This window comes from Oryzias latipes, chromosome 14, assembly GCF_053564925.1.
Source record: "Oryzias latipes strain Hd-rR chromosome 14, Olatipes_Hd-rR_3.1".
NCBI lineage: Eukaryota > Metazoa > Chordata > Actinopteri > Beloniformes > Adrianichthyidae > Oryzias > Oryzias latipes.
This window is the reverse complement of record NC_136250.1, coordinates 20093325-20106377: the sequence shown is the minus strand read 5'-3', so window position 1 is coordinate 20106377 and position 13053 is coordinate 20093325. Positions and strand designations below refer to the sequence as shown.

The 13053-nt window shown below is 39.7% G+C and overlaps 1 protein-coding gene across 5 annotated transcripts in view; it reads right to left on the bottom strand.

Annotated features, from left to right (window-relative positions):
- Nucleotides 1-13053, bottom strand: part of nlgn2b (neuroligin 2b) — a 140177-nt gene that overhangs the window by 49182 nt on the left and 77942 nt on the right. For 4 of the 5 annotated variants that reach the window (XM_023962099.2, XM_023962100.2, XM_078930301.1 and 1 more), the window contains exon 3: nucleotides 3945-3998. The exons of the other annotated variant lie outside the window; for it this stretch is intronic. In XM_023962099.2, coding sequence (XP_023817867.1) covers nucleotides 3945-3998 — 54 coding nt within the window. The remainder of the gene's footprint in view (nucleotides 1-3944; nucleotides 3999-13053) is intronic. 5 annotated transcript variants of the gene reach the window in all.

Below are 13053 nucleotides of genomic sequence, written 5' to 3'. Positions count from 1 at the left end.
CACCATGGCAAAACACAATTCCAAAAACAAACAAACAACAGAAATAAAAAAAAATGAAACAGTTCAGAAAACAAAAGTATTTCCAAAAATCAAAAGGAAATGCTAAAAAAGAGAACACAATATGAGACCAGAAACGGTAGGTACTATGACACATTGCAGATTGCATAATGATGTTTGATTTTGTACGTTTGAGTTTTTTTCTGAATGAGTCTTCAATGTCAACATACTATTAAAAGTTTAATGAATAGTACAGCAGTATAGCAGATAACTTTCACTTGACATGATGGACGAATGGTATCTTCCAATCAGTGATGTTGCATAGTACCTGTCTTTTCTGGTTTCTTCCTTTGTGTCATTTTTTAATGTTTCATATTGATTTCTGCTAAATACTTTTGTTTTCTGAAACATTTCAGTTTCATTTCTTTCTTTTTTTTGTTTTTGTTTTGGTGGTGTGTTTTGGTTTCTGTAATTTTTTTGTGATTTTCTAAGACACATTTCATTTTTTATGATTTGCTTTTTCAATTGTGGTCATGATCTTTCATTGTACTTTATGAGTTTATTGAGAGGATTGATAAATGTGGTTTTCCAAACTTCATCCAACTGCCCGGTTTTATGAATGTTTCTTTACTCCACTGCTAAGCAAAGCAGCAGGAAATTGACTAACCTGATGTTCAGCCCATCAAATGTGCTGTATTTTTTACATCTCACAGAAATAAATACATAAAGAAGAACATTGAACATTAGAAAGAAAGATGAACGTTAGGACTGACTACTTTGCTCTGGTCTCATCTCGACATGACTTTAGTAGGGGAATAGATGGAAAAATAGGATTTTCTGGTCCTTCTACAATTTTTTTCCAGAAACAAAACCATTTTCTAACACATTTCTAAATGACCTTTAGTGAGTCTGCTTCAAAGGCCTTTTTAAATATCCTCTTGGTTTCACTTTGCTTCATTAGCAACAGCACTGTTGTAGTTTTAGAGTATGTCACTTTTTCTTTGCATAATTTGGGTTTGACTCTATGTCCACTAGTGGTGCGAGTTCTTGAAAGCGCTTTTAGCATATGGTCTTCACACTGGACAAGCGCGGGGGGGGGGGGGGGTCTTCTTCTTCTACTGTTTGATGAATTGAATTGTTTGCTACCTACAATTGGAAGAAGCTTGGTGCAAAATCTCAAAGTGGTGCAGATATCATGATTCTTTTTCCAGGCTTTTTTCTTTCACAGCTCTATTCCGTTATATGTCAGACTTGGGTCATATCCAAATTACCTCCTTACCTTCCTGTCTCCTCACTACTGCTCCAGTTGTAGCGTAATTTGAAGTTGTAGTGGTGTCCAAAGGTGTTTAAAAAACAAGTGTATTGTAAGGAGGAGCCATGGCAACTTAGGGCAAGGTTTCCCTCCGCCAGTACCTTACTCACCAATTGTTAATTCCTCCGCCGTGATCAATTTTCAAACAGTTGGCACTGAATTAAAAAAGGACGTCATCCATATGTCACTAAAAAATCTGAGTCCCTGATTGGTCAAAGTTCAACTGATTAAGTTCAGTGGATGCATGTTTTGTATGTAGAGCCCAAAACCTAAAAAGTTGCCTAGCGTTGCGTGACAGAGTTTTGAACGCAGAAGCCTGAAGTACGCAAAAATGCATGTTTACATAGACTTTTTGTAGACAGTGGTTGCTTGAATGCACTTTGCAGAGGCCGGTGTGAACGTAGCATTGTACTACTACATTATACTACAAATAGGGTTTGAGCTGATTATGTTTTGCGGGTTTCTCCACTCAACAAGGAGCTCACCATCTCATCCACTTGCCTCAAAGACAGTGTCACATTATTCACTCCTTTCAGCTCCACCTGACCTGATCCTTTCTGATTTCTAACCACCTCCCTCCATTCTCAATAGTAATGTCTTTCATCTCCACAGGAAGTGCCTACCATCTGATTTTCCATTCCTCTGATGCCCTCTCATTCATTCCTTTATGGTAATTTCGATTGATTTGGGTGTAAAAGGTTTTAGCCTGAATCAGCACTTAAATACTTTCTTTAAACGCAAACCAGCACACAAGCAATGGCTGTTTCATTCCAAACAACTTTGGAGTAAGATGCAAATACCACATTGTTTAGGAGCCCCCTGTCCAATCCATACTTGAGCGGTTAAGTGAAGATTTCGACTGCACCCCAACCCTCCTGATCCTGTCAAGATCCATCAGCTGTCGGCATAAATGTCAAGCTCTTCCAGTGTTCTACTCATCCACCCTCTCACTCTCTATTCCTCCACATTTCTCTCACTTTCTGAGCTCTATAAATGTCATTTCATCACGCACTTGTCTTCATTATGATTGTTATTTTTTTTCACCCTTCTTTTTTGCCCTTCCCAGTGCTTTCTCTGTGCTAAGCTTTTCTTTTTCTTTCATCTCTGCTCCATCAGTCTGCTCTTCTCCTATACCTCAGGACCCCATCCCTCCATTTTCACTGTTAAGAATCCGCACAATTGGATTATCTGCATCTGTCTCTTTTTAAAGCAGGGCAATTAGAGATGCAAGGAAGCGACGGTTCAGCACCCAAATAGAACGCAACACAGTGAACAAAAAAATAAATACAAGAACAGACATTCAAGAGTATGCTTCCTTTGCACATCTACGGAAACAACATTGTTTTTCCACTAGTCCGTCTGCGGGGCGTCTCCGTTGCGTTGACACACAAATTATAGAAGGTTCCTTAACCAATTGGAATGTTTACATCGCCTCGTGACTGACTCCTGTCACTCCGCAACGCCAGCTTTATGTGGAAGTTTTATTTCCAGTCTGTCAAGGTGTTAAAGCCAGAGAAACAGGAAACATGTCCAAGTTTCAAAATAAAAACTTCCGTTGTACTTTTAACAATAAAATGTAATGAAATAATATTTTATTTTAATGTGTCGTGACCACGGGATAACGGCTGTTATCACTGCGGTGACCATTTTAACCATGGCCAATAAAAGTTTTACTTTGGAAGTACAAAACCATAAACATCATTCTGATACAAAACATGCATTTTATAGGAGAGAGTATGGGGCTTGATCGCTTAAGTATTGGAACCACTCCTTCGGACACCAGGGGGAGGGGAGACGGACAGTGTAAACTAAGGCTGCTCAATTCTGGTCCTTAAAATCTACCACCCTGCCTGTCTCTCCCTTTATTTCTTGCTGCCGATTCCCTGGATCAGGTGTGTTCAGTCAATCAGAATTAGGAGACACCTGAGTCAGCAAATTTGCAGAAAGCTGTGAAAAGAGAACTGGAAAACAGGCAGGGTGGTGGATATCCAGGACCAGGATTGAGCAGCACTAACCGACGGTCGTGAGACGGACTCCCCACGCTACACAAGGGAGGCACACCGCAGATGGACCAGGGTAAATCAGGGATTCAAGAGTGCAGCACAAGACCGAACCGATTTTGGCCGCATCAGTAAAGAGTCGTGAGAATATCACCCTTTGGCCGCAGCCAACCTGAAAATGTACGGCAAGAGCAGAAACATGCAGAAATACATCACTTTTTTTCCCCGTTTTAGGTCAAACTTTGAGTTCAATCTTAAAGCCAAGAACATTTTTTCCGAAGGTTGTTTCATGAGAACTTCAGAATAAAAGCCCATGTGAAAAAGGACAGAATATTGATTTTTTTTCCTCATATAGAGATTCATCATGAGAAAAGCAAGAAATGAGAAAAGGGTTTTCTCTACAAGCAACCAAAAAGCAATTCTGATAAGAACTGAGGAGAAGGGGTAAAGGGCCGAACAGCTAAATATTTAGGTAGCTCATGCTTGCCTGTGACAGAGCGCTTCAAAGTGGGCTGTGTAATGTGCACAAAAAGGGTGATCATTAATTCACATCCAAACACTTCAGTCCCTACGGATTTTAAAAAATAGAGCACAAGGTAAAAAGAAAGGCAAAAAAAAACATGCAATTAAAATACCTTCATCCTTTGGTCTGTTCATTGTAGACTCATCTTGTTTTTTTGTGAGCGGACCTAAGGGTTGGAAAATGGGGGAAGGAGAGACAAAAGACAAAATTCAAAAAGATTGCATCTGCAGGAAATTCCCTCACACAAAAAAAAACAAAAACAAGAAAGGCTTCGAGGAGGAAAAACTGGCAAAGTGTGAGGCACCGTGCTCCATTTCACCTCAGCGGCTGTGTACAAGCATTACACACTGTTTCCTAAAAAGATAACCACAAAGTCATCTGTTTTAGCTGTTTGGGATCCTGTCGAGGTCTGCCTTTGTAAATGACCTAAAAGACTTTTTCTTCCTCAAGCCTTTTCACAATCAGTCCTCACATATTGCTGCCTTGAAAGGAAAATAAAAGTAAGGAACTGAATCAAGCTGTCACTTGTTCCTGATGACTTTTCTGACTGAATCAGCCCAGTTTACTATTGCTATTTTTCACATACTGTATTTTACCCACACACATGGGAAACGTTCATCCTGTAATGTTTAAAATAAACGGCTCCGATTTCCCCCTTCAAGGTCAAAGAGGGGGCAAATTAAGGCTGAGTAATAAATTCAGTTAAGGCACAGCTACTAAACCCAGTTTATCTTAGTGACTGACTTTTGTCCTATCGCCTCTTCCTTTGTCAGACTTTCACTAAGAAGAATGCCATAAACCTTTTGTTGGGATGGAGTTTTCCATAAGCAAACAATTAACCACTGGATTTGAGATGGCCTATTAGGACTGCCTTCAAGAAAAAGCATCTTTTAGATCAGGAAGCCCTGATGAAATCGGTTCATTATGGCTGGGATCGTAAAATCTTTGAATGTTTTGTTTGGTTTTGCCTTCACACTGCACTTTTAGGCGTGGACCAACCTGAAGATATTAGAGCTGCTCATATAGTACGACACTGCCTAAAAAGAAGAACACCTGCTGGTTTTTATCCATCTTGTGATGATCTTGTACCGATTAGAGCTTTCACTTTGTTACTTCATCATAGTTGTTGATCCGGCAATCAATTTTTGGTGATTTAAGCTGCTTTCACAACAAATGCACTTTCCCATGGCACGGTCGCCCAGTTTCAACATTAAATTCATGTGTAAATGTGATCTGAGGTCCTTGCTTTTTGAGAGATGGTGTGGTGCGGCTTGGCGGGAGCGCAGTTCAGACAGCACAACAGTGCAGCACGGCAAAGTTTTTGTCATGTTAACCAATCATGTACAAGGCTTTGGCCTGTGATCAGCAGATGGAATCCAAAACCAACAAGAAGAGGTGATCGTTCTTCCTCTGAACTTAATATTTTTCTTATTTGTATTGAGACAGCAATAAAATTGTCCTATAGTTTTATACTTATTTTTTCCCTCCTCTGAAAATACAGGAGAGAAAATCCTCAAATTGGGTTAGCGGGACACAGAAGTACCGCTGAAAGCAGCAGTCATTCAGATGCAGCTCCTGCAGTAGATGGTGGAGCTCACAGTACTGGGAGAGGTTCTGAATGATCCCATGAACCCAGACATGGCAGCATTTTTACCTATACTTTATTCAAGCTTTTCAAATTAATAAACCTGATCTCTCGATTTCATCCGTGTCTTCCATGCTTTGTAAATAATATATACAGTCAATGCTTCCATGTAGCCTTGAGGCTAAAACTTTGGACAGTAGCTCCTCCCAAACTCATCTAGTTTATGAACATATTTTTGCACAAGCATCAAAAAGTAACATCCCTGCACAAACTCAACAGAGTTAAAGGATGCAATTTGCGAATCACATTCAGTGTGCAACGTTACACTTCTTATGATGTTCACTTTGTACTGTTATAGCTTCTTTTGTATCCTGTCATGTGCAGAGTTAAAATCTCTTCCTGTCGTTTGGTTTTTCTTCAACTTTTTAGTTTGTTGGATATTTCAGGTATGTTCCCATGCTTTAAGTCCGTGTCACACAACCACTACTTACATTTTGTGCATATTTGAAACTAGTCATGCCTGAATGTTCGTGGAAAAAGTGAGAAAAGGTGTGGTCTTTAAGTGAAATTTTCACAAATGCATCATAAATAAATCGCAATAAAACCACGGAAGAATTACGAAAGTCCTGTCGGCGGTAACCTTGACAGAAATTCTGCGCACGTTGACAAATGGCGAACGCAAGAAACACTTATGAATTACGTATTTCACACATGTATCACAAACAAACACGTGGAAAGTGAGGAAAATATACGTAGTGGCTGTGTGACACGGCCTTTACAAAAAAGAGGACCATGACAGATATCAAGCTCTGAAGCAGAGCAAACAGCTCAGTGAGAAGTCTTTGAGAATAAAACCAAAATCATAGAACATAAAACTGACTGACATCTTTAAAATAAATTCAAAGCAATTAAAAAAAAGTTAAAAATTATTATCTAAAGTTTAAAGGTCATCTCAAAGGTCCAGTGATCATTTGAGAAACTGTGACATTTTGCGTGTCTTGGTTTGCTTCAATACTATAATTTAATTGTAATATATTCAACTTTTTTTTAACTTGTTTATTTAACTTTAATATTGTTGTACTGGAGGACAGTCAAGAGCTTCCATATGCTCTTCCTTTGTGCTGTGCATCAGATGACAAAGTTGACAAAGTTTCTGTGCACTCTACCATCGTTATGCTGCTCTTTTATCCATCCATCTTCATAAATATGGTTTCCTGATATCAAATGTTTATTGTCAGTCCTAATGTCTGAGAATCGATGCTTAGTGGATCTGCTGTCTCCTTTCAGCATCACTGCAGAAGCCTGATGCTGAGAGCACTTACTGCCGAAGCAGCAGACGGCACAGGCGTTGGTCCTGTGCTGCAGAGCAGACAGGTGAACGGGCCAGTAATGGATAGAAAGGCCCATTAACTTGCTGTCTTGTCAGCACTCCCTCACTACTTATCACCACTCAAAAACCACACCTTTCTGCTTAATGGAGACTCCTCCAATTTCCCTTCACTCTCTAAATTCACATGCTATTTTAAGGAAAGCATGTAGCCAAACACATAGGCGGCAGGTTGGCCAGTGATCGAAGGATCGGCGGTTCAATTCCTGCTCCCTCCAGCCAACTGTTGTTGTGTCCTTGGGGAAGACACTTCACCCTCCAGGTCTCCACTGTGGTTGCACTGGTGCATATGAATATCCCGGTGATGGCCAGAGGGGCCCTAGGCGACGCACCTCTGTCAGTTTGCCCCAGGGCAGCTGTGGCTACTGATGTAGTACCATACCACAGTTCCATCACCAATTATGAATAATGAATGCACATTGTAAGCGCTTTGAGCATCTGGAAAAGCACAGATAAATCCACTTCATTATTATTATAGTAAAGTGAGTCAATGGTCATATGGAATTTTGATCACTAAAGCAAGACACAAAATGGAAGCGTTGGACTGTACCGGCCCATGGGGTTGACCATCGAGCTTTCTTAAAATTCTGTAATTTTGGTGTTTGTTCAAGACCCGATTCCTTGCTTCAATCCAATTGGTATAGGCCGTGTTGCACAGCCACTTTAAGCATTTTCGTGCATTTTCCACGTAAGAAATTTCTGTCTTTTGTGATACATATACGGTATACGTATTTCTTTAGTGTTTCTTACGATCATCATTCGTTAATGTGCGCAAATGTCCGTCGAGGGTTTCGATGATGGCTCTTCACGTGAATTTGGGTTTTTGAGATGTTCAAAATTTTTGGTCGGTTGAGAATTAAGCAGTTTAACAGTATTCTACCAAATTTATATACAATTATTACACAAATTGTACATAATTTTTGCCAGATGCATACCCAAATGTGTGGCTTTCCACCACCGTTCTAAATATGTCTAACGGACTTTTCATGCATGCAACACTGATGTATTTCTTTTATTTTGCGTAAATGACCCAATATAAAAGTGTATAAATGACGCACATAACATGCTAAAATAACGTAATTGACACACGAATCCCTGATGAATTGCAAATAAACAGCACAATAATCACGCATAGTTCATGATCTTCATTGATTTACGTATTCTTTGCGTGGTTTATTCGTACTTCTGCCGTAGCTTTAACGTGCTTCATTCATGATACATCTGGGAAAATTTCACCTAAAGACCACAGCTTTTCTCACTTCTTCCACAAATATTCACGTATGATCAATTTTCATCTTGTATCATGTATGTAGTTGCTGTGTGACACAGCCTTTGGATAAATTGATTTTTACTCCTACGATCAAACCAGATCGATCTGTTTGAGGCAAGTTGTCAATCGAATTTTAACAAATCGACCTATACCAATATAAAATCGTTTCAAAATAAAATAAAATAAAACACATTGATTTTGGAAAATACCATTTGGATGGAGACATGGTAGGTTTATTTTACTACAGTATACTGTAAAAACGACCAAGTGCATCACAGCAGACAACACACATGTGATGTCAGCAAAAACTGATCAATCCATCATGCCAGTCCAATGTGTGGAAACACTTTGAATTTAGCAAAGACATGTGACCATACAGTGTGCTAGAATGTTCTCATAATATTCCCTTTGGATTATTTGGATGTGGAAAAACAACAGTAGACTGAACTTTAGGAATCTAAAATCTGAATGTATTTGCCATTTTTTTTGCCAGTTTGTAGACATGTTTAAGTTACACTTGATTATCTTGAAGAAATACAAGGAATCTGAAAAACTTCACCTGTTCAGTACCAGATATCTATTTCTGAGTCACACTGGTAGAAGTTTTGGCTAAAGATGTCCTGGATCCATTTTAGGTGTATGAAATAGATTGTTTAAAATGATCCAAAAGCAAATATGCATTGTATCGTAACCCCCTAATAATGATTTTAATTGAATTGTTATTAAAATGATTCATTACACCGCCAACTCCAAAACATCTGGCAAAGAACTCTGACTTCTTTAAGGGTGTTTCCATCTAGAACTTCTGCTTCTGCAGCAGCATGTGGCGCTAAACTTCTACCGTGAACAACTTCAAAGAATTATGTCCAATAAAACACCTATCGAGACCCACTTTGCATAAAAGTGCAATGCAGTCATGGCTTAGGCTGCAACTAGGAGGACAGAGAAACAGTCACAAGGCGTTTGCAGACATCTCATGTGAGAGATGGCGGAGCTTTGTAAAGGCTTGTTGGCATAACTCAATTTTATCCAACCCGAAACCGTTCAGATTGAACAGACGCTTTTAACCAAAGCGATTTACAAATGAGGGCCGCAATAAGGCTCCAGAAAGGCAGTGTGATGAACTGCAGAAATCAATATCAAGTCAGATGAGGGGTCAAAACTCAAGTTATACACGTGGAAACAAAAGGGAGCAGTAAGAAATGTAAGGTCCTACAAAAGGAAAAGAGAGAGCCGGTATTGCAGCTGGTATTGAAGAAAACCTCCATCATGGTCATAATTCAATTTACTAAATATGATCATTAATCACAGTTATACAATCACTCACATATACATATTGATGTGCACATAACCCGTTGCAAAAAAGGTCATTTTTTTCCGAGTTCTGTAGCGCCTGCAGCACACATCCAAAACAAAAGTCAGCATCTACTGTGTACTGTAAAAACAACGGCGTCTGTTTATAAGTGGAGTGTTTATGCAGTGGAACTACAACACATAGCTGAGAATGGTGTTCATACATGCATGATGTTGTGATTTAAAAACACTGTGTAGGGCTCAGTCCCGACGCTAAAGATCATTCACATTTATAGAGATGGGTAAGACCAGATGGATCAACTCCAACTTAGTTATCATCCACAAAAACCTCCCTCACTGTATTGGGGTCTCGTTTTTTTGCAGCTTTTTTGAGCGCAACTTTGCAGGTTCTTTTTTTTATTTATTTTATTTTATTTTTTTTACAGTGCTGCTCTGTTTCCTCTTTGTGGTGTCTCTTGTAAAGAATGTGTTCAGCTTGTCAGAGTTACTTAAATCTTCGTTCACGAGCTTTGTTTTCCTTCTATAATACTTGACTTATTTCCTAAAAGATTTTGCACTTTGAGTGTTTCAACAAATGAAAAAAGTGTGAAAATTCTCAGACATGTCTGTCTGAGAAAACTGTGTTGTAAGGAGGTTTACAGCCTTAAAACATTTGTAATCCTACGTCTCAGATTTCATCTATCGGTGGTTATTTTTAGAACGATAAAATAGAGGGAACACTGTAACTATAAAGCTCACATTTCTGCTAGGGGGTGCACAACCTTGATGAACATCAAACCAGAATTCACTTGGTTCTACTGATAATTCTGGAGACTTCATATACATCATATCAGTGTTGTCAATTCAGTGGCTAAATGTAGCTAACTTTGACTTTGATTAACTATTGTTACGACTTTTTGATTGGTATTAGAAAATAATGCAGGCAAAGCTGTTTCTTCAGTTAAACAGGTTTCAACTACAGACCATTGACTGTAAATGACAACTGGATTGAGTGACCCCTCCCCCCTCACGTTCCAAATAGAAAGTACCTGCTGGTCCAAAAAAATAAAATCCCATAGGCTTCTATAGAGAAATAAGAAGCTATTACTCAGTCATTCCATTTGTCAAAATAAAATACTTCCTCTAAAACCTTTTATTATCTTTTTACTTATCCCATTTCTTTTAATGATATTTTTGCTGTAGTGCAAGTTATTCAAGTTATAAACTGACCAATCAGATGCCTGAGCCTGAGCGCGGAATAAGCGCATCTCTACTTCCCAACATCCCCCTGTTTACACTCTCACCCGCTAGCTTACAGCCCCTCACAACCCCAACCGAACATTAGCAGTGCAACAAAAATGGCGAGCAATATTGGAGCTATCCAGTTCTGATCCAGATTCCAGCTCAGACGGGGAAAACAAAGGTGTTCATGGAACTATTTGTCTGCAGGTGGATGCATCGGAATGGATAGGAGCAGGGAGCTTGTGGCTTGCCGTAGTAACTTTACCTCACACCAGCAAGCTTTTTTTCAACTGCATTTTTTTGCCTGCCACTGATTCATAACGGTTTGAACAAAGAAAAATGTAATTTTAAGCTTAATTTCTTTATTTATTATTATTATTTTTATTTTATATTTATTATATTTATATTTATTTATTATTTTAGATGTGCGTCCGCCATCTTCAGAAAAATGCCCCATGAACATGTTAAAAACACCAAAACCACAGTTTTCACTGGAGTGGGTCTTTAATAATGACATATTTTAATTACATTTCACTGGATTTAATTACTAGTGATGTGCATTTTGTACTGATAGGGTTTTATATTCATTATTTTTCACTGCAAATCAGGCAAGGCTGTAGATTTTATGAGCATGGTTGGGTTGATCCATTGTGAGGTAATGCTAGCATCAACTGAGCAGCTGGAGACACATTTCACCACTTTCAAACTGTCATCATGCTGCTTACCACTGAAGAAAAAACTAAATTTGAAAGTTTGAAAGGTCCAAGAACAGGCTAATGACTACCAGCTAAGCAAAGTTTTACAAGTTGTTGCATAAAAAAAAAAGTTAAGCCAACCACAGGCGGAGTTTGACCCGCATCAACCCCATTCTACAAATGACTGTGAGGAACTGGACCAAAGTGAGTGTTCAAGAAGGTATCTAGGTCTTGATGGCTTTTTAAGGTCTGGAGAACTACTAGAGTGCATTATCAAGGAACTAAAGTAGGATGTGGCCTCGGGGAATTTAGGCTTGAAAACATCTTCCTCATCCTCTTCAGAACAGAAGCGTGCCGGTAGGCTGACTGCCACATGATGTAATGGGCCACTGCTCAGGGAAATTCAATGGTCTATGAAGAGGCATTCAGTCCGGGCTGTCCCAGGACTGTACTGTTTGACCTAATGTGACTCCATCTCTCAGGCAACTGCGTTTCTCTCCGGTTCAGTGCACCAGCAGCCAGCTGTCTCCCGTCCCTCTCCATTTCCTCAGCGCGGTAAACGGCATGAAGCTGCAGTATGTCATGTCCACGTTGCCCCGTCTACTTGACAAGGTGTCAGACACAGCTTCAGCTCACCCACCCCATCCCCATTCCACGCCTGCAACTTGCAGGACACGCATTTCTAAACTGTTTGCTCTTCATCTTTTCTAGTGCATCCAGCTCGGTCCTTGCCCCCCTCCCCACCCCGCTTTGCCTTCCTCACGTCTTGTCCCTTGAAATATGTTTTTTAATAAAGTGCACGGTAAATGGCTGCTCTAGAGGTAATAAAAATGAAGGATATGAGGCCTTTGCCTGGGGAGTGTCTTGAGGAAATGGGAACACAGTGAGACAGTTCTCCTGCCTAACAACCTGATCACACATTTAACACAGCAAAGCAGGTGGGAAGCAAAACAGAGATAAAAAGAGGGAATATAACTGACTTTTCAATCCAAAAGGGCATTTGTGTTAGTTGATAAGTTCTCTAAATTTCCCTCAAACTTGAACGGGTTGCGTGATGCCCTGGTGGGGAAGGGCACTGAGCTGATTTGCATTCAGAACAGTGACCCCTTCTACTGCCATCTGCATAAGGAGCAAGAAGAAAGAGGAGAAGCAGAGAGGAGATGAGGCAGGCATGGTTTGAGAAAAAAACAGAGCGAACAGATGTGGAGTGAAAAGAAGGCTTTGATTTTTTTTTTTTTTTTTTTTATCTGAAGAGCAAAGTCGAGAACATGGTCAGGGAGAGTATTTCTGGGTATGAGAGACAGAACAGGCATGGCTTTAACTGGAATGGGAAGGAATTAGGTAATGTTCTACTCTGAAGCTTAAATGTGTTAAGGTCATGTCATGCTGAGAAGATCTGACGCCAAACACCTGATCAAGGCTGAGAGGAAATCTGCTCTATACCTCAGAGCACAATAGCTGCACCTAACTTTTCTGCACATGGAACCATTAAAGTTAAAATCAAAGAGCAATTTAAAAACTGCTGTCCTGTGAATGTGCATTCCATTCACAGACTCTATGGTCAAATAAAAAAGAAAAACATAAACGTGGTTAACGTTAAACACAGCACAGTGGCCAATGACATTAAGTCTAGCCACAAAGGTGTGTTGTGTGTTTTTCTCATGCATGCCACTATGGGCAAGGGGGGGAAAGTCTGGGTGTGCTGAGTTTGGGGTCTCATGTCCCTCCGGGACCCTAAAATGCAAAGAA